Raw genomic sequence first — 23,006 nt, 5'->3', positions numbered from 1 at the left:
GAATATTTAATTATAGTGAACATAATTTTCTGGTGGGTAAAAATAATAATAGGGTGCTGATAATAATAATAATCAGAAAATGCAAGGTAAAACAAAAAAGTACCACTTTCCACCCACTGGAATTGGCAAAATGCCTGAGTTCTGATAAGATCAAATGTTCATAGGATTAGAGGAATTGCTTCCCGGGACATTTCTGATGCAACCAACCACCTTAAGGGCGTTCTGGAAGTATCTGTTAAAATAGAAAAATGCTTGTTCTAACCCCAAGAAATATTAGCTTTTGTTCCAAGTCACGTATACGGAAAGAGGTGTATTATAGGAAACCATATAATAGTGAAAAATTGGTCTGGATGCAGTGGCTTATGCATCTAATCCCAGCACTTTGGAAGACTAGGGTAATAGGATCACTTGAGACCAGGAGTTTGAGACCAGCCTGGATGACACTATGAGAGTCTGACTCTACATAAAACTTAAAACATTATTTTAAGGGAATTTTTTTAAAACAGAAAAAGTTATTGCAAAATTGGAAACATGTTCATCAGGAGAAGAATTGATAAATAACATATTGGCACTTATGTGCAGTAGAATCATATATAGTAGTAAAAAATGGATTATATAGGTATCAACATAAAGCTTTAAAATATTGATGTTAAGTGAGAAAAGCAAGCTGCAGCATGAGACCACTTAAAAATTTTTAAGCAGAACATTTTTTATATTTGGGCTTTAAAAAGTGGTATATATGTATGTATGTAAAAGTACTGAAATAAGGATTAGAAAGCAAAGATCAAGTAACATAGTGTTTATCTCCAGGAATCAAGTATAAACTTTGAAAAAAGACTGGAGGTGGCCAAGCGCAGTGGCTCACGCCTGTAATTCCAACACCTTGGGAAGCCGAGGCGAGTGGATCACTTGAGGTCAGGAGTTCGAGACCAGCCTGGCCAACATGGTGAAACACCATCTCTACTAAAAATACAAAAAATTAGCTGGGCGTGGTGGCAGGTGCCTGTAATCCCAGTTACTCTGGAGGCTGAGGCAGCAGTATTGCTTGAACCCGGGAGGCGGAGGTTGCAGTGAGCCAAGGTGGCACCACTGCACTCCAGCCTGGGTGACAGAGGAAGATTCTGTCTCAAAAAAAAAAAAGACTGGAAGTGTTTTAGTCCATTTTCTGTTGCTATAACAATACCTGAGGCTGGGTAATTTATTCTTTTCTGCAAAAAGAAACTTATTTCTCATAGTCCTAGAGGCTGGGAAGTCCAAGGGCATTGGTGCTAACATCTGCTGGGCTTCTGGTGAGGGCTTTCCTACTGCATGGTAACATAGTGGAGAAGCAGAAGGGGAAGTGGGCACATGCAAAAGGGGCAGAACACAAGGGAGGACCTCTCTCTATAACAACCCCCTCTCACAGTAACTGTAGAAGTCATTCCTGGCCAGATGTGGTGGCTCATGCCTGTAATACTAGCATATTGGCAGGCTGAGGAGGGAGGATTGCTTGAGCCCAGGAGTTTGAGACCAGCCTGGGCAACATGGTAAGACCTCATCTCTACAAAAAAAAGTTTTTTAATTAGCCAGGCATGGTAGCACACTCCTGTAGCCCCAGATACTCTGGAGGCTGAGGCAGGAGGATCACTTGAGCCCAGAATTTTGAGGCTACAGTGAGCTGTGGTTGAGTCCACTGCACTCCAACCTGGGTGACAGAGTGAGACCCTGACTCAAAGAAGAAAAGAAGTCAGTGACTCCGGCTTTCAGGAGAGCATCCCTCATGACCCAGACCCAAATGCCTCTTGAAGGTCCCACCAACTCTCAACACCATTACACTGGGGCCAAGCCTCCACATGAGTTTGTGGGGACAAAGCATATTCAAACTGTAGCAGGAGACAAATGTATAAAAGTTGTAATGGGTCTGATTATGGTAAGAATATGAGTGACATTATCCTTTGCTACTGCAGTTTTTTAATATTTCAAAATAAAACATGTTACAAGGAAATATGTAATCATTATAGGAAATTCAGAAAATATTAACATAAATGAAAAGCACCAGTAATCCACCATCAAGAGATAACTGCCATTAATATTTTGATGTGTATTGTGTATCCTTTCAGAGTGATGTGTTTTAATACTATACACAATGGTTTCTTGTTGTTTTAAATCATACTGGGTTTGCTTTTTTTGCTCTTAAATATCTCTACTGGTCAATAAATATTCTGATACCAGCTTTGCTACATACTGTTAACTCACTGTCTCCCCCTTTCCTTTATACCAACTGTGTTCTGTGGGGTTTTTTAAAAATATACTCTAATGTATTTAGCAATGATATGCACTTACTATGTGTCAGACATTCTGTGTACTTTATATACATTACCTCATTTACTCCTCAACAACCCTGTGAAATAGCAGCTTTTATTATATCCTTGTTTTACAGATGAAGAAACCTGGTTGTGGAAGGGGCAAGTAACTTGCCCCAGGTACTTCGGCTCCAGAGTGTATTCCTTTAACCATTAAAGCATGTTGCTTCCCCAACTTATTCAGTCCCTTTGAAAACTCAAGTAGACCCTTAATGTTATAGAGCAGTTATACTTTCAGTTTCCTAGTTCATTCACTGTCGTCTTTTAGACACTGGCATACCTCCTCAAAACCTCATATCCTTAAGCCTCTAAAACCTCTTCTTCAAGAAGTCAGCGATGACATTGCTTGCCATCTCTTTCAGAAAGTTGGAAGTAACCGTTATGACATCTACCCACCTGCCTGCATTCATACCGGTTCTTCTGCCTTATCGCTAGTAAAAGGCAATCCCTCCATTTGTACACTAGATTCCATCCCCTTACCCCTAACCCACAGACATCTTTTGAGTAAATCTCCTATCTTGTTCATCATCAGTTTTTCCTTTCCTACTGAATTGTCTCCTATTTTAAAACATATTTTGGCTGGGTGTGGTGGTTCACACCTGTAATCCCAATACTTTGAGAAGCTGAGGCGGGTGGATTGCTGGAGCTCAGGAGTTCAGGATCAGCCTGGGCAACATAGTGGAACCCATCTCTACCAAAAAATACAAAAATTAGCCAGACGTGGTGGTCTGTGCCTGTGGTCCCAGCTACTGTGGAGGCTGACACAGGAGGATCTCTAGAACCTAGGAAGACAAGGCTGCAGAGAGTTAAGATCATGCCACTGCATTCCAGCTTGGGTGACAGAACAAGACTCTGTCTCAAAAATAAATAAATAAAACATCTTTCACCGAGTGCAGTGGTTCACGCCTGTAATCCCAGCACTTTGGGAACCTGAGGTGGGAAGATCACTTGAGCCCAGGAGTTGGAGACCAGCCTGGGTAACAGAGTGAGTCCTTGTCTCAAAAAACTGAAGTAAAATTTAAAAATAGGCCAGGTGTGGTGGCTCACGCTCGTAATCCAAGCACTTTAGGAGACTGAGGCGGGTGGATCACTTGAGCCCAGGAGTTCGAGACCACCCTAGGCAACATGGCAAAACCCTGTCTCTACAAAAAATACAAGAATTATCCAGATGTGGTGGTGTATGTCGGTGGTCCCAGCTACTTGGGAGGCTGAGGTTGCAATGAGCAGAGATTGTACCACTGCACTACAGCCTGGGCGACAGAGTGAAACCCTGTCTCAAAAAAATAATAATAATAATAATAATAAAACATCTTTCTTATGCACATTTGACAGAATGTTGACAGTTGTGGAATCTACGTGGAAGATGTATGGGTATTCTTTCAGTTTTTCTATATGTTTATTATTTTCATTAAAAAAACTTGTGGGGTCCCTCCCTTAATCCTGCTTCCCTCTTCAGTTATTACTTCCTTCCTCCTCTTCCTTCGACAGTAAAACTTCTCAAAAGACTTATTGGTATTCACTCTCTAATTGCTCTCCTTCCTTTTTGTCTTGGACCCCACTTAAGCCAGGCTTTTGCCCCTGCTGCTCCAGGAAACATCTTTTTTTTTTTTTCCCCTCAAGACAGAGTTTCAGTCTGTCGCTCAGGCTGGAGTACAATGGTGTGATCTTGGCTCACTACAACCTCTGCCTCCCGGGTTCAAGTGATTCTCCTGCCTTAGTCTCCCAAGTAGCTGGGATTATATAGGTGCACACCACCACACATAGCTAATTTTTGTATGTTTAGTAGAGACAGGGTTTCACTATGTTGGCCAGGCTGGTCTGGAACTCCTGACCTCAAGTGGTCTGCCCAATCTCGTCATCCCAAAGTGGATCATGGTTGCCTAGCCAGGAAACAGCATCTTAATACGATAGTTACTGATGGCCTCCATGTTGCTAGATGCAGCAGTAAAATTCTCAGTCCACAGTTTATTTGACCTGTCAGAAACATCTGATACAGTTGATCACTCTTCTTCATGAAACAGGTTCTTAATGCCTTGTTTGTGTTCTTAGTTTCTTGCTGCTCAGAATGTGGTCTGAGTAGCATCTGGACCACCTGGAAGCCTTTTAGAAATGCTAAGTTTTAGATACCACCCTAGACCTGAATCAAAGACTGCATTTTAACAAGATCCCCAAATGATTTGTGTCCAATTAAAGTGTGAGAAACACTGCTTTCAAGCATATTCTCCTGATAACCCTTCTACTCACTCTCTACTCCTCAGCTGGTTCCTCCTCTACTTTGGCGTTTCATGGTTTGACAAGTCATTTAAAATACCTATAATCAGGGCCGGGTGCGGTGGCTCACGCCTCTAATCCCAGCAGTTTGGGAGCCAAGGCAGATGGATCACTTGAGGTCAGGAGTTCAAGACCAGCCTGACCAAAATGGTGAAGCCTCATCTCTACTAAAAATACAAAATTAGCCGGGTGTGGTGGTACATGCCTGTAATCCCAGCTACTTGGGAGGCTGAGGCAGGAGAATCACAGAGGTTGCAGTGAGCCAAGATTGTACCATTGCATTCTAGCCTGGGCGACAAGGGCAAAACTCCGTCTTAAATAAATAAAAAAATAAATAATCTATAATCAGAACCAGCAATACAAAGTATTTTCAAGGATGAAGAACAACTGGAACTCTCATACATTGCTGGTAAAGATTTTAAATGATACAGCCATTTTGGGGATCAGGTTGGCAGTTTCTTTTAAAGTTAAATTTACCATTTGTGCAATTCTAATCCTACCTAATTACCCAAAAGAAATGAAACCATCAGTCACCAACAAAGACTTGTATATGAATACAGCATCTTCTTCATATTTGCCACAAACTAGGAACAACACAATGTCCAATAAGTAAATAGATAGGTTGTGATATACCCATACCCTGTAACACTGCATGCAGCCAGTGTGTGAATCTCAGAATTGTTATGCTGAGCAAAAGAAGCCAGATGATTCTGTTTATGTGAAATTTGAGAAAAGGCAAAATTAATCTGTAGTGACAGAAGTCATTATCAATGGTTGCCGAAGCCTAAGGGGATGTTATTAATTGCAAAAATGTATGAAGAAACTTTCTGGGGTGATGGATATTTTTTATGTTGATTGTGACTGGTCATTACACAAGTGTATGTGTGTGTTGAAACTTTTAAAACTGTTCATGTAAAATGGGTGCATCTTGTATGTAAATTGTACCTCAGTAAATTTCAGTTTTTAAAAGTGAAAAATACCTGATGGCTTACACCTGTAATTCCATCACTTTAGGAGGCCAAGGTGGGAGGATGGCTTGAGCCCAGGAGTTCAAGACCAGCCTGGGCAACATAGTGAGACCCATCTATACAAAACAGTTTTTTAATTATCCAGGCATGGTGGTGCCCACCTGTAGTCCCAGCTACACAAGATGCTGAGTTGGGTAGATCTCTTGAGCCCAGGAGGTTGAGGCTGCAGTGAGCTGTGATGATGCCACTGTACTCCTACCTGGGCAGGAGAGCAACACCCTGTCTCAAAAAAAAAAAAGAAGGAAACTAAGAAATCAGGGTAAAAATAGAATTTAGGCCACTACGGAGCACAACTTTAAAATATGTGAACTTTACCTATTGGAGATGTTAATTATTTTTAAATTGATAAATGATTACTGACTACAGAGAAGTAACAGAATGCCGTTCTCATTAATCTTACTTTCCAGGGTTGTAATAAGGGAGCAGAGGGCATCAAAGTATAAGGAAGACTGTAATTTGACACTGTCAGCACTATCACACCTACCAGTCCAGGTGGTCACCTAAGGAGAGACTCACCTTGCTGCCTAAAGTCTGATGAACCTTTGTAAAATTGTGCAGTATTAGGTGAAAGAGGGCTGACATGCAAATCTCTAAGTAGGTCAGTTCTGTGTTTTACCAATAGTTTAAAATACTTGAAAATAGCAGCAAACTTAAGTGAGAGACACTGGTGGCTTTTACAAATAAGCTAAGCTGATAAATTAGCCAAATGGCATAGCAATATTATCAATAGGCCTTTTAATGATAATCTCCTGTGGTTTTCTAAAGGATAAGATCAAGAGATGTAACATGAATGATAGGATTTGACTGGGTTCATACTGGATGGATGACCATACCTGAAGACAGCAAACTAGAACGAGATTCCTATCCTCAGTCCTCTCTTGAATATAATTACATATTTAGAAGTAACTTATGTGAAGAATTATTAGCATGCTGATCTTTAAAAATCTCCCTTTTTTCAGCTCTCACATAAGACTCTTGAAACAAGAAAATAAAAATAACCTGTGTTTTATTAAAGAAAAATGAAGCAGCCAAGAAAAAACTGATTTTTTTAGTGAAAGCTAAAGTTTTAGTCTGAAATTATAGACCATGTCTACAAAATTAAAAATCCTAAGGCCGGGCATGGTGGCTCAAGCCTGTAATCCCAGCACTTTGGGAGGCTGATGCAGGCAGATCACGAGGTCAAGAGATCAAGCCCATCCTAGCCAACATGGTGAAACTCCATCTCTACTAAAAATACAAAAATTAGCTGGGCATGGTGGCGAGCGCCTGTAGTCCCAGCTAAAGTATAAGATAAGGAAAATATTTTATAGGAGCAATTCAAGGATTTGCTTGAATTGCTGGGATTGTAATTGAATATAATTCTTTTTGTGCCCCCCTTTTTTTTAAATTCTATTTATTGTCATAAATTTTGACCCATTCGCAGGAAGCATGTAATTGAATATATTTTAATTGGACTCGGTAGCATGACTTTGGCTGCCACAACAATCACAATAATGTCTGATTTAATGTTATATGCCCACCATGAGGGAGATTAAGACGAGGATCTCACCATAGTTTGTGTTGGTTAGATCCAATCTGAAGTATTGCTTTTAATTTGGGGCACCACGTTATGCTCTGTAAGAATGTGGAAAAGCTGAATCTTGGATAAGAACTTGAAGTAGTGTGAGAAGAAATTTTACCAGATGATTTTGTAGCTCTAAGATTAAGTGGTTCTGTAGCTGGACACTTTTTCTTCAAGGAATGAGACTGTTAAGAGAAACCTATCAAGAGAATGTGTTGTTCCTTTGGTTGATAGCATGTTTGTTCTTTCCTAGTACTTTTGTAAACCTGTAATGCTCTCCTTAACATCTTACCAAGGAAAGAGGGAGGTCCAATCTAATTATCTTAATTAAGGGATTGAATTCTGTGTCATCTATGGCAAAGTAAAGTTGATATATTCTTGTTCCCTTCCTTACCCCACAAACAGTTATGTGAGATTTTTGTTTTCTGTGTGTTTTTTGTTTGTTTGTTTGTTTGTTTGGCATTTTCCATTGAACTGGGTGGTGCTTAGGAAATTATGTTTTAGTGTCTGCCTCTTTAGAATTATCTGGGGTAGTGATTACTGTGAAACATTACCTTATGTAGGGATTGAGTTGTCTCATCCCATTTCTCTAGCTGGAGAATTAGACTCCCTTTTCCTTCCAGCCTTTCATTCTGCAGACCTGGACTTCTACTCTTTGCTGCTTTTGTTACAGAAGGATTACAGAAAGAGAATTAGTCAATGAGATAAAAATTAAGAAAGCAGTTTATAAGTTATAAAGGATTACACAGGTATAAAGTGGTGTTATTTCAGGTTGTATTTTTATGCAACTTGGCCTATAACAGGTTTATTCTCTACAACTTCTATGCTGGTTATATCACTAGTTCCCCAATTACATTTGTATCTTGTTAATTATCCAGTACTTTCATGGTCAGAAAGTTTCTCTCCTCACTCTCCCCAGTTACATTTCTATCTACTTTATTCTTGCTATATTCCTTCGCATTATATTTGTTGAAAGGATTAACACCATCCCATGGAGAACACCTTTATCTTCCCCTCTTTTAACTTCAGCATGCCTCTCTGTTTTCATATAGTTGAAGCCCATTTGTTTTTGTTTTTAAGTCTTGCAGGAAAAAGAACCTCCTTTCAAAGACCAACACCTTTGCTGTATACTAGATCCCAGGTCTCTCTGAGTGCAGGACCTAGCTCTGCCAACCAACACCATCATCGTTTATCCCCCTTTCTTTCTAATGGAGATAAGATCTCACCATCTTAAAGCTTTGATTGAGGCCCATTTATTTCCACCAGTTTTTAACTTTGTATGTCACTGCAGAATTTTGTAAGCAGTGAGACCTGTAACTGACATCACATTTTCTTTCAATGAAAGAGTGACAATGTGATATAGAATACTGAGCCTAAAGTCCTGACGAGATAATTTTTTTTTTTTTTTTTTTTTTGAGAGGGAGTCTCGCTCTGTCGCCCAGGCTGGAGTGCAGTGGCGCGATCTCGGCTCACTGCAAGCTCCGCCTCCCGGGTTCACGCCATTCTCCTGCCTCAGCCTCCTGAGTAGCTGGGACTACAGGCGCCCGCCGCCGCGCCTGGCTAATTTTTTGTATTTTTAGAGATGGGGTTTCACCGTGGTCTCGATCTCCTGACCTAGTGATCCACCCGCCTCGGCCTCCCAAAGTGCTGGGATTACAGGCGTGAGCCACCGCGCCCGGCTGATAATTTTCAATTGTAGTAAATGCTATGAAGAACATAAACTGTGATATGAAATAGTAATTGGAGAAGGGATTACTTTAGATAAATAGTAATTTGAAATGAAAATTTTATCTAGAAAATACTCTTAAAATTTTGATGTTGGAAGAATGAGGAAGTTTAAATGAAGATGAGAAAGCATAAATAATTGTGGTTATTTGCAAATCTTCCATTTTTAACAGTGTTCATTGCATGATTTTGATTATACCATTTGGATTTTAAATTCTCATTTTAAGGTAAAACTGTCTAATGATCGTTGTCAGATTTCAGAAGTGTCATATATCTGTTCTCTCCAGTATTCAATTAAGAAAAATAACCTTGACTAGCGCATTATATGCATCTTGTTGTAGTTGATTCAATAGACATGTATTGAATACTTACCACACATACCAGGCACTGTTCTAGGCACTGGGTATACAAAGAAATAAACAAGACACAGCCCTTCTGAGACAGGAGGATTGATTGAGCCCAGGAGGTGGAGGTTGCAGTGAGCCAAGGTCATGCCACTACACTCCAGCCTGGGTGATACAGCAAGACTTTGTCTCCAAAAGAAAAAACAAAACGACAACAACACTGCCTTTTACTTCAATGAATGTAGCTAAAGCAGTTTTTAGGGGTAACATAGATGATTTTAAAGTTATCATTGACTCTAAAACAGACCCACTATGGCCATTTTAGAGAAAGTTCGCTCCTCACTAGTTTTAAGAAGATTAAGAGTATATGACAACTACCTTTAAAAATAGTTTTAATTACCAAACTGCATGTTCTAGTTCTAGTAGTTTACATTCCAAATAGAAGTGAACATAGGCACATTGAAAAAACACGTGAATGAAGCCATTATTATGATAATTACTGTATAAGGTGAACAGTGAAAGATCACTTTCAGTTGGGTTAGTCATGGGAAAGCTTCACTCAGGAGTTAGAATTTGTATTCAGTTTTAAAGGATGGATATGAATAGGTGGAAAATAGAACGAAAGCTAACTTGGAGGGTTGGGTGTAGGAGGGGAGCACTGAACGCAGTGGTGGAATTAAGTGTCAAGGTATATTTAAGGGACATGGATAAATAGGCTTGACTGGAGTGAAAGGTTTGTATTGGTAACCAGTAAAAGATAAAGCAAAGTCTTCTAATAGAAAACAAGATTTCGACTGTACCATTATAGTGATATGTTTCCATAATCTTAAATTCATTTATAGTCTATTTTGATATTCTGTGAAGGGTTTATCACAATGTACAGTTTTCAATTGTATCATGATTCTAAATAAGTCTTTACACCCCTAAGTATGTTCTATAGATTTTGAGGCCAGAGTCCTTTAGCCCTACTCAGGTTAAAATGATGTTTTGTTTTTCAGTTACTTACACGCCAAGTCAATCATCCACAGAGACCTCAAGAGTAATAGTATCCTTCCTGAAATTTGTCTGCGAAGTTTGAAAGCATCCTGACTTTTTCTTCTGCACTTTGTCTTCACATTATGTAAAAACAGTTTTCATGCTAAGTTCGATATACTGTAAAGAGAATTAACAAAGAATTATGCATGCGTGTATACGAGAGCAGGGTACCACAGCCTGCTTTTGGTTTCTCGACAACTGAACATTACAAGAAAATCTGTCAGAAGTCTTTACAATAGTAGGATTTTTTTATTGCTTGCTTACATTTTATCAGCACTATAAAACTGATAGTTTTATAACTGTTAGTCCCTTTCAGACCTCTGACCTTGTTCAGTGGTAGTTGAGATATAACTGAAGGCTCTAAATTATATAACAATGAGGTGAGAAAAACATAGTATTTCTTCTTCCCTAAGTGCAGACTAAGATACTGTCTGCAGCATCTTCATTCCAACGAAGAGCCTGTACAGCTTGCCCAGGAGTGCCAAGAGAATATCTGGTCCTACATTGCTAAACTCTAATGGGAAAGTTTCAGGTTCTCCCGTAAACTTAGGAAAGCATCTCACCTCATCCTAGCACATTTCAAGCCCCCAAAATCTTAAAAGCAGGTTGTATAGGCTAAATAGAACTAATCATTGTTTTAGACATACTTACTAACTTTAAGAGGAAAGATGAAGTACTGTGTTTTAAAGAATATTATATTATAGAATTATAGAAATTAGATCTCTTACCTAAAATCTTCATAATGCTTGCTCTGATAGGAAAATGAGATCTACTGTTTTCCTTTACTTACTGCACCTCAGATATATTTCTTCATGAAGACCTCACAGTAAAAATAGGTGATTTTGGTCTAGCTACAGTGAAATCTCGATGGAGTGGGTCCCATCAGTTTGAACAGTTGTCTGGATCCATTTTGTGGATGGTAAGAATTGAGGCTATTTTTCCACTGATTAAATTTTTGGCCCTGAGATGCTGCTGAGTTACTAGAGAGTCATTGAAGGTTTCAACTATAGTATTTTCATAGTCCCCAGTATTCACAGAAATCAATGTTCTTATTTTTCATGTAAATAGATTTTTTAACTTTTTTCTTTACCCTTAAAAAGAGTATTTTGAAACCAATTTCAGTGTATCTCAAACAAAAATATATGTCTTATAAACAGTGTTTCATATTTTATTCAAAATTGTTTAAAGTATTTTGTGTTCAAAATGTTCTGTGTATCCTGTTGAAAAAAAACAGGTATGCAATTTAAGGCAGGTGTGATCTACAGCCGTTATTATGGTTTTGCTAAGAAAACTACTCCTTTTAACAGTGAAGCTGTTTCACAATCTTATTTAAGCTTAATTTGGAAAGTTACTTCCTTTAGACTAGAAAGAGTCTCATAATTATGGGGCAGCTGGAAGAGGAAAGACCAAAAAAAAAAAGAGGTAGATTAACAGCCTTGTGCTGTCTTGCATAGCTCTTTCTTTCTCTTTCTTTCTCCCTGTTTTTTGCTTTGTGAAAAAGAAGAAAGAAAAGTTCTAAAAGAAGGGAACTAAAACTTCTGTGCAGTTGCAGCAAGCTGTGGAAAGCTCAGTCATATGAATCATTCCCTAAAACAGCATTCTTAAAAGGGTCCCTCACAGCATTTTAGAGGGCCCACAAGATCTTCCCTTTGTGAGACAAGATTGTCTTTATATCATTCAGCCAAAACAACACATCGCAACAGATTGAGTGCAAAAGCAAATAGGAGAATCCAGCTGGCTTCTGTTAAGTCAGACATTGAAGAGAATCACAGGCCAGGCATGGTGGCTCAAGCCCATAGTTCCAGCTATTTGGGAGGCTGGGGCAGGAGGATCATTTGATCCTAGAAGTTGACTGGCCTGCTCAACATAGTGAGACCCAATCTCTAAACCATAAAAGGAGGATCATTGTACTACTATTCTTACTAAACTTTTTTTTTGTTTTTGATAATAGTTATTTTTCATTTAAAATGAATGATCTGTGTTAACATCTGCTTGTTATTATTTTAGTAGTTAAATGAATTAATAGTTTAATTTCTCCATTAAATTTTAATAATAAATATCCACAGATACAATCCACATAAAGAAAAGTGCTTTAGTGTCCTCAGTAATTTTTAAGAGTGAAAAAGAGTCCTGAGACCAAAAAGTTTGAAAACCACAGCTCTAAGCTGAATACAGGCTTTCCCAAAAGTCTTAGTGTAATTCTAAGCTTTAAATAACTTAATCTGCACTAAGACTCTCGGGCACCCTACTGGAAACAGAAAAGTTGTAAAGGCTTTCAAAGCCGCAAACTGTATGTAGCAGTCTCCAAAAAGGGAAGTCCAAGGCAGGACTCCCAAGTTTGTCCGAATAAACCTAGAGTTAAATTGAGCTATGATTTCTTATGACAGTAAGTAGAATTAGGGCAAGTGGCAAGGTGGAAGAGTATTCTAGTACCCTAACCTCCTCTAAGTCTCTTGATCTGAAATGTTGAGTTGGACTAGTAGATTTCCAGTGCCCCTTCTGTTTCTAAGATTCAGTGATTAGAGTTAGCTAGATTTTTTTCATCATTTAACATGTTTAACTGTTTTAATTTATAATTGTAAGTGATAGAAAAATTAATAACTATAATCTGATGTCAGGCACCTTTATTAAGGCATACACACCTTGTGAAAACGATGGCATTGTATCCTAAAAGGATGAGGGAAAACAGATTTTAAGTACTGAAATTGCAAAACCTAAAACTATAAACAATAGTCACGTGCTTCTAAAGTATGTTAATTTTTAACTATGTGGGAGAGTTAGGCTCAATCAAGTCTCTAGTTTTGTCCTTACTTTTTCAAAAACCTTAGTTAATACAGTTTGTAGATTATTATACATAAAGTTTTATATTTTCTTACAATTAATTTTTTGTTGATACCTGTATTCTTCCATGCTGAGTTTTAAGACAAGAGAATAATAGCCAACAGCACCCTTCATTGTTAAACCAATCCTGGGTTGATACTGCCCTCAGAAATAAGGAACATTCATATCATAGGAGAGAAGAATTTGGTTATAACTAAGGCTGTGTGGTCCTCTGAATTATATACAATGTTCTTCTCAACTTTGTTTTATTTATATCTTAGGAGAGAGAGAAACCTTTGTGAGAGTTTTTACAAATTAAATCACTAAATTGAAGATTCGTCAGGCATTTCTTAAAATAGGTGACATGCAACTTGTCATCAAACTATCTACCACCAACAGTGTGAGATAAAACTAAATTAAAAGAAAAAAGCAGTTCATCTGATTTCTACTTCATCTCTCACAAAAATTGGTTCAGGCTTTGAAAATTATACCTTTGCCATACCAGCCTCTCAGTATTCTGGCTTGCTCATTACATCACAGTTATATGTGGTTTATTTTGTACTGTATTACTAAAAGCAACTATGAACAAAATGTATGACAAAGCGAAGTAGATCAACTTTCTCCTTCACTTCCATCCTCTCGTGCTCTTCAAGACATCCCACAGATCTTCCATCAGTGGTTCTCAACTTTGGTTGGACATTAGAATCATCTGGGGAGCTTTAAAGACTAATTAATGTTTGGGTCCCACCACCAGATTCTGATATGTTCTGTGATTGGACTGGAGTGTAGTCTGGACGTTGAGGGGTTTAAGGCTCCACGGGTCATTCTCATTTGCAGCTGTTGCTGAGTGCCATTATTGCCTCTCCTTGTGAGATGCCTGCCTTACCCAGACCAATAACCAGGAATTTTGTCCCAGGTCTTTCAGCCATTTTTGCAGAGTTAGTACCACTTTTGCTGTCAAATTGACATTGTCATAAACTTTTCATTAATATACTGCCATTTCGATTCCTTCCAAATGAAACAATACAGAAGACAAGGTGAAAGAATAACTCTTTTAAGCTCATATTTAACCAACTGTTTATTGTATTTCATGTAAATAAGAAACCTAATTGTGCAATACAATGACTGAAATGTGTAAAAATGTAGCAAATAGGATTGTTTCATTGCCCAAGAAGCAGCAGCCAAGAAAAGATTCTTTATACCATCTTTTACTAAATCTACCCGCTGTCTTGCTTTTGTTAATAAAGCATCCATGGCATGTTTATACCATATGCTGATTCCATAGTTTGAAAGGGGATTTGAGTTTATCAGTCTTGAAATTCTACCATTATTTTCTAAGGTGTCCTTAGATGAGAAAAGTTGTTTGTACCAATGGGGAAACTTAAATTCTAGGACAGTTACTACAGTAGTTGTGCTGCTCCTAAGCATCTTATAACCACAAGTCTAGTATTTATTTGCTGAATCAGGAATGGGAAGTGGGAACTGATTCTAATAGGGTAAATCATGGGAAGAATTCAAATGGCAGTGATGGTATTTTGTGCAGAAAGAGATTGCCTAAATAATTATTGAATTATAAAATCTTAGTAATGCAATAACAAAATCTCTGCTAATACTGTCTCTTTCTGAGTTTATAGAGCAGAGGTTTTTTTCTTCATCTTAGTTTTATTTCTTTGACTATTAAGAGAATTGATTACATATTAGACAGATGTTTTAACGGTAAAAGCATTACCCTAGGAATTATAATAGCTTGTTTTTCAGTCTTTGGTCAGTTGAAGTGAAGAATTAACTAGAATATTTTTCTTTGTATATTCTAACAGGCACCAGAAGTCATCAGAATGCAAGATAAAAATCCATACAGCTTTCAGTCAGATGTATATGCATTTGGGATTGTTCTGTATGAATTGATGACTGGACAGTTACCTTATTCAAATATCAATAACAGGGACCAGGTAAATATTTACCACCTCTTGGTGTTTATTTTACCATCTGTATACAAGGCTCCAGGTAGTTGTAGAAAATAAGTGTTAACTTCTGGGTAAGCATGAAGGATAGAACTCTTGATTTTTGTTACCAGTTTTAGAAATCGTTTGTATACTTTTGGCAGTAATAACAACACGTAAGTCCTTTCCTTAGAATATCAGTCATAAATGTTACAATGGAATAAAATTCCTGATTTTCTGACTAGAAACTACAGATACAACAATGGATATTTCTTGACCATAGCACAGTTAGAAGAATGAGCTCTGCTACTGTGGCATCTGGGCATTATACTGTTCACTGTATCACAGTTGTGCTGTCAGAACAGGCACTCAGCTATGAGCTTCTTTATATTAAATTCTTTTAGAATTACTAAGGTTTCTTGAAATCTTTAATTTTTAAAACTAGGTAAATGGAAGGAATCACGCTTTGATTTTTCTATAATGAGAATTCTAGTAGGAGGGTAATTTTTTACTTTTTTCCTTCCTCAGCTCCTGTTCCCTGTCCCTTACCTTCCAAAAGGTACTAACATAGCCTCATGGAGCTCTTAGCCTTTTCTATCTCTGCCTCAGTAAGCTCGCTTAGACTTTTAAAATTGGCCAAGAAAAGTGAATTGTCTTTACTAAAATTACCTTGAATAACTACATTTTAAAAGGTTTGTGAATGTGTGTATAGAGAGATTACAACAGTTACCCTGTTAATATATTAAAAACACTAGTTGACCACATAAACTCTAATTAAAGAATATTTATCCTTTATGCTGTGATTTGCCTCAGAACCACCTGGGAATTTTGTTTAAAAATGGGGATACTGGTGCAGATTCTAATTAAATGGGGAGGAGCCAATCACCTGCATTTTTTTCTGTTTCCCAGGTGATTCCAATACAGACCAAAGTTGAGAATCACCAGTCTAAATAATTTTTTTAAAAAGAGCGCAAACTTTTTAGGTATTTCATCATAACTTCCCAACCTAATGAGATGGTAGTTCTTGTATATAAATGTTACTGCTTCATTTAAGTGATTTGGTCTGTTTTGTCAAGAGCTCAACTCTCTCTTTTTGGTGCTAACTCTGAGTAGCTTTCTCACTTCACCTATTGTGATATCGGAGAAATAATCTCTTAAGTTACCATGTACTTTGTGTGTGTACTTATTGAATCACCATATGCCCCTTACACAACAGTGGTCTTGACTGTGTTTGATGGTTTTTAAAAATGGCTACATTTCTACCCAGTTCATTATAAAACTAAATTTTAGTTGATGTTGGCCTTTCTAACTACTTCATAGCTTTAGAATGTTGAGTCTTAGTTTTGAGTGTGAAACAACATGAGTTTGGATCTGATGTTTTAAGCCTGCATGAAACTTAGATTCAGGATGGACTGAAATTTCAGCTAAAGAACATAATTGAAACATTGTTCTTATTGTACTTGTGATAGATCTGTATCACTGAAATGGTTGATTTGACAGTGGCAGTCGGGGTAGCGAAATGGTCTCTAATTTACAAGCTTTATGTCCTCTGCCTTTTATAGTCTTATTAATTCGATCATACAGCATAACATCCTGCACCATGTTCACTTTTCCTGTACATAATATTTTTCTGGAGGAATTATGGATTTTTAGTTTAGTTTCAGTTGATTTATCATATAGACTACAAATTAATAAAAATTTATGAACCTAAGATCTGGATGAAATTCATTTGTCAGTGAATACGTTTATCTTAATACAGTAATAAAATTGTAATATAGAAACAAGTATTATCTCCAAAATACGGATAAAAGCATCCCAGAGTTCTGCACTCATCCACTTCTTGGCATTTTAGGTGCTTTGTCCTCCATGGGAGTATAATAAATGATGTGGCAAGGGCTTACTCTCCATGAGAGGAATGTGTGACCAACAGAAGGGTAAGGCCTTTACTAGTTAATTCTTTCTAATAGTATAGTTAGAACCTTCTGGAGTTTACTAGTCTGAAACCAAGTTAAGTATTTAATGGAGAAGAAGGAGGTAAAAGAATGATGTCCTCTTACAACTACCCCCATTCTGCTTCATTACCCTCTAGTCTACTTTCATCAAATAGTACTTTCTATGAAACGCCACATTTTGAAGAGTTAACTCTGGCCATCCTCAATGAAGTTGCCCTAGGTATTGTTCCATTCATCCTTTGATTTTTCTTTTGCTGTCTGTAATACTTGGATCTCCATGGCTCTCAGATTAGACTTCTGTTTAAGAATCCAGGAATATTCTTTACTATGCAATGTGAATACCATTCCCCTAGACTCTCATGCCCATAGTCTGAGGTGGCAGATTTTGCCTGTAAATTCAGAGCACAGCTGGTAAAGCAGTGTGATGTAATGGCAGGTCTTGGACTCAGGTAGGTAGACTGGTCTACCTACCTCTCTGGGTATCTTTTTTTTCCTTTTTTCTTTTTTCTTTCTTTCTTTTTTTTCTTTTTCCCCCAAGACGGAGTCTCGCTCTGTTGCCCAGGCTGGAATGCAGTGGCCTGATCTCAGCTCACTGCAACCTCTGCCTCCTGGGTTCAGCGATTCTTCTGTCTCATCCTCCCGAGTAGCTGGGATTACAGGCGTGCACCACTATGCCCAACTAATTTTTTTGTATTTTTGGTAGAGACGGAGGTTTCACCATGCTGGTCAGGCTGGTCTCGAACTCCCGACCTGATGATCTGCCCGCGTTGGCCTCCCAGAGTGCTGGGATTACAGGTGTGAGCCACTGCACCTGGCCTTTTTTCTTTTTTCAGTTACCCCCAAAATAAGGGAATTCAGCTAAAGAATTTCTTCCAGCTTCAAAAATCAGATTCTTTTCTAAAATAGGTATCTTAGCTCTTTGCAAAGTAGTATGCCTTTTTACCTTTATTCACCCTAGTACTAAAAGTCTGGGAGATCACTTTGTCATCCCCCAACTCTTCTTTATCATTCCAACATTCTTCTCTCTAATCACCCTGTTCTTCCCTCCTTCAGTGCATTTTCTCTTGTAAGTTGGGATTTAATAATGTGCTCACTTAAGCTAGGTATATTGACTATACCTTTATGGCTTTCTTTTCTTGGAGCAGAAGTGCTGTGTCTTCTTTGAAGAATAGATAGCATATATCCATTATTTCAAGTGTATTCCAGTTATAATTGCTGCATAACAAACCACCCAGAATGTAGTAGCTTAAAATATGAATCTGTAGGTTGGGCTGTTCTCAGTGAGGAAGGTTCTTACCAGTTTCACACCGTATTGACTAGAGTAGATATACTGGGTGTTAAAAGGATCTACTCGAAAGTGGCTCATTCACATATCTGGCAAGTTGGTGCTAGCTAGAAGCCAGAAGCTCAGTTATTCTCCACATGAGCCTTTCCTTGTGGACCTCTTTTTAGGTCTTCGAGGACCTCTTCATTGGTCTTCCTCACAGCATGGTGGCTAGGTTCTAAGCACAAGATCTGAAGAAACAGGAACTAAGTACTAGTCTCTTATCAACAGGCAAATTATTTTAATAGAAAATGTTTTCAATACCAACTATATACAAAGCACTGTGGAATATAGAAAGATTCAAAATGAATAAAAGAAAACACAGGCTCTGGTCTCTCAATGGCATGTGCAGTCCTGTTGAGGCTGTGCTGGGGGTGATACTGAAAATGAGCAGGCATGAGCTCCAGTAATACCATGGAGTGAATGACAGGGTCGAGACACCAGGAGTACTGAGTGTGGATTGAAAGTATGAAGAATCCGTCCCAGAATTTCAAGCCAAAGTATTGGTTTCGTTGTGTATGTGCCACATGAATCTTCTGTCCATGAATAACATCCAGGAAGAACTTTCCCTTTTTTCTTCTTTCTGTTTCTTCATCAGTCAGCCTCTGCACCCCACCCCAGCAGATACTGAAAGTTGCCTGCTTTGTGCTCTGCACTAACTAAATTCTGTGGGATGTATAAAAACATGAGAATTGTCTTTGATTTTTTTTTTCTCACATTCCTCCTGAAAGACTCTTGAAAAACTATGTATCTCCTTGTATATTTTTTAAGTTGGCATCTAAAAGTTTTTATCTTAAGTTTAAATAATTGCAAAGAATATAATTTCCAGTATATTCTATTAACATTTTAAAATAAGACTACTATCTTAGAGAGAGAGATATATACATATATATATATATCCCTCTTTTTGAAATATGTGCATCAGAATCTAAAAACCATACTGATTTTATGCCTATTAAAAAATACTGAAGCTCTTCATTAATTTCTGGAAGTTTTACATGGTTCCTTTTTTCTCTTCAAACTATTTGTATTGTTTCTTACAGAAGTTCATCCTAATGTAACATTTGTATGTTTTAAAGCCTTTTATTGACTACCTAAGTTACATCTCTGCAATAAAAATATGTATATAAGTTTAAATTTAGAATTTTACAAAATTGTGACTTCAAGCTCTGATTAGTAATTTTTTAAATTCTGAATTACGTCTTTGTTGCAAGTAATATATAACTGATGAAAGTAGCATATAAGTTTTGATATATGGAAACATAGAAGGTAAAATTATATTGGAAATATGTATCTTAATGACATGGGGCTTTTCTTTTCCCTTCAATTAATGTATGTATCTGTGGATAAATACAGCTTTTTTGCTAGGACACTAGATACTAAGACTTAGTATTTATTCTTTCCATATTTCATTTTTAAAGAGGTAAATACTGAGAAATTTTATCTAAATTATAAGAAGATGACAAAGGCAGGAGTTTTGTTGTAACCACATGCAGAGTTTAGTGGTCCCCAAGACCAGCTTCAGGTTTGTTAAAAGGACTCACTGAAAACTCACTGAAAGCTCACTGAAAGCTGCTCAAGACTCACTGACAACTGTTAAATTCACAGTTACAGTTTATTACAATGAAAGAATACAGATTAAAATTAACAAGGGAAGAGACCATAGGACAGAATTCAGGAGCGTTCTTGTTGGAGCTTCCTGTCACCCTCTCCCAATGGAGTTGTGGACAGATCTTCCAGTAGCAATGTATGACAACACACATGGATTGTTGCCAACCAGGGAAGCTCAGCTGAGCCTTGGAGTCTAGAGTTTTTATTGGGATTCAGTCACATAGATATGATTAATCACCTGCGGGGCTGACCTTAGTTTCCAGCTCCTGCAGAGGTCAAGCTGATGCCACATGACCCAGAGCCCTCTATAAATCACATTGTTAGCATAGACTATCTGGCATGGCCCATGGCCCCCAAATAAACAGACACTCTTATCAGGCAGGACATTTTAAGGGCTTAGTGATTACCTCCCAGGAGCCAGGAGCAAAGACTAGCTCTCTCTTTGAGCAGGGTTAATTCTTTACCACATACTATATCACTCAATCATTTGAGCTCATTCCTATAATGTACCAAAATTTACTTAGTAACTTGTCATTAAAAAGGTTTTAAAAGCTCAGCTGACATTTCAATTAATATTTTTGAAAGTAAAGAGTTGAAAACCAACAGACTTGTTTCCCATTCGTTGGAGCCCAGTTCGACACCAGTATTTAGAAATGTCTCTTTGTTGCCCCAGAGGTTTTTACACCCTGGGACAATGTATACTATAGTTAGGTTACATATGCGTAAAAGGTGTGCCTTTTGTAAAGTGGTAGAAGGGCAGTTATAACAGGGAAAATGAGAAAGGAAGATAAGTGTTATGCTTCCACTTGAGTGGTTCTCTGGCAAATCACTTTTTTCAAAGGGGATGCCAGTAAGTTGATAGTTGTAGAAATTAATTCCCTTAAAACGACCATGTTGGCTGGGCATGGTGGCTCATGCCAGTAACCGCAACACTCTGGGAGGCTGAGGCAGGTGGATCACATAAGGTCTGGAGTTCAAGACTAGCCTGGCCAACATGGTGAAACCCCATCTCTACTAAAAAAATACAAACATTAGCTGGGCATGGTGATGTGCACCTATAATCCAGCTACTGGGGAGGCTGAGGCAGGAGAATCTCTTGAACCCAGGAGGGAGAGGTTGCAGTGAGCTGCAATCATACCACTGCACTCCAGCCTGGGCAACAGAGCAAGACTCTGTCTCAAATTAAAAAAAAAAAAAAAAAAAACCGCACCGTGTATATACGTTTGGCAAAGCCTTCCTGTAACCCCAGGGATACTTGACCCTAATTTAAAGACTACGGACATATGACATGGCTAATCAACTAGCAAAAAGTTATCACTCACCTTAATGAATAGTTAACTTAAACATTGAAAACCTCCTGTGTCCACAAGGTTATGTTAAATACTGGAGGTAGTGGTGTTATAGATATTTTTTAAGTTTTTTTTTTTTTTTTTTTGAGACAGTCTCGCTCTGTTGCCCAGGCTGGAGTGCAGTGGCACAATCTCGGCTCACTGCAACCTCTGCCTCTTGGGTTCAAGCAGTTCCTGGCCTCAGCCTCCCACATAGCTGGGACTACAGGCACACGCTGCCACGCCCAGCTAATTTTTATATTTTTAGTAGAGACAGGGTTTCATCATCTTGGCCAGGCTGGTCTTGAACTCCTAGACCTCATGATCCACCCTCCTCGGCCTCCCAAAGTGCTGGGATTACAGGCGTGAGCCACCAAGCCTGGCTTCTTTAAGAATTTTTTTAAAACACATATGTATGAGTCACAGTCTCTCTGCCTGAGCACCTATAGTCTCATTGGAGAACTTAGATAAGAAACATACCACAAAAAGATTAATAACCACACAAGGTAGTAAATGATCATCACAGCTAGTAGTGGGAAGGAGGACCATTATTACTTCTAGGTGTATAAAGAAAGGTGTGATAAGCATGGTTACCTTTCAGTTAGGCCTTGCTTCATCTGGATTTCAGGTAGCTGGCGAAGGGGTGAGGGAGGGCATTACAAGCACAGTAGGAGCAGCGGCAATAAAAAAGTTAAAAGTGGCGTCGTGTTGGGATAGTCTTCTCTACAAATCCTGTTACTTACTTAACTATATTATCTCAGGCAAGTTACTTAATTTATTTGAGCTTTGGATTCCTTATCTGTAAAACGGGGTCAACACCACCCTTGTAGAATTCTTTTTTGAGTATTAAATTAGATGATATCTAGAATCCAAGTGTCCCAAAGTTTTTTGGCCTTTCGGGGCTATCTTTTCCATTGATAGCCAGGTAAGAATACCTGAATTGCTGTCCATACTATATGACTATAGGCACTCCAGATCCTTTCTCTCAACTTTGAAGACCCCTATTCGAAGTGCTTTACATTCTCCTGGCTGTTGCTTATCACCTGTTGCTCCAAGGTATTATTCCAGGTTACTCCCAGGATTCTAAGACTGCTGTCTTCCATTAAAATGATGATGTTTTGATGGCGTAGCTTCAGTAGGGGGCATTGTGAAAGAAAACTGTACTCCCCTCAATTCAGTATCTCTTTCCAAGGTTCATCCTTTAACCTCTACTATATAGAGACCACATTGCAATCAAAGCTTTACTAATGCCTGGCAGTTAAACAAGGGTCATTACAACACCAAACAGGAAATAACACAATATATCAAGCTTGACCGTTTCTAAAATTCATCAGCTCTGCCCTGTAGCGGGGATCTCTTACGGGCTTTCAATCCACTTTACGCTCTACTCTCCACCTGTTGCACCTATGCCCTCTAAGACCAAAAGCCCTTCTCTCAGGCTGTCCTCCCTGAGTCCCAAGACTCCTAATATCTATCCCTGCCTGCCCTCAAAAGAGGCAAAATATTAGGAAATTAAGAAATTAGAAAAAATTATAAATCTCCGAATCCAGAGAAGACAAGCCTTTTTATTTCATTAAACAGATTTTAGCTCCTACTGGCTTCCCCTTCTCTCCTCTGGGGGAGGCTCTGGTTTGTATAACCAGGTGGTCCATTAGCATTTCCACAATAAAAGGGCTTAAGATGCAGATGCCAAAAAAACTGCTAAAATGTTAGCCTTTTTGGTTT

The 23,006-nt window shown here is 38.3% G+C and overlaps 1 protein-coding gene across 9 annotated transcripts in view; it reads left to right on the top strand.

Moving 5' to 3' along the window:
* BRAF (B-Raf proto-oncogene, serine/threonine kinase) overlaps nt 1–23,006 on the top strand; it is a 200,563-nt gene that overhangs the window by 156,498 nt on the left and 21,059 nt on the right. For 8 of the 9 annotated variants that reach the window (XM_073009411.1, XM_073009408.1, XM_007983167.3 and 5 more), the window contains 3 exons: nt 10,270–10,316; nt 11,107–11,225; nt 14,944–15,075. In XM_073009411.1, coding sequence (XP_072865512.1) covers nt 10,270–10,316; nt 11,107–11,225; nt 14,944–15,075 — 298 coding nt within the window. Of the gene's footprint in view, nt 1–10,269; nt 10,317–11,106; nt 11,226–14,943; nt 15,076–16,918; nt 17,001–23,006 lie in introns of all 9 variants that reach the window. The other variant, XM_073009412.1, reaches the window with a different exon arrangement.

This window comes from Chlorocebus sabaeus, chromosome 21 (genome assembly GCF_047675955.1).
Source record: "Chlorocebus sabaeus isolate Y175 chromosome 21, mChlSab1.0.hap1, whole genome shotgun sequence".
In the NCBI taxonomy this organism is placed as follows: Eukaryota; Metazoa; Chordata; class Mammalia; order Primates; family Cercopithecidae; genus Chlorocebus; species Chlorocebus sabaeus.
This window is presented reverse-complemented; position numbering and strand designations above follow the sequence as displayed.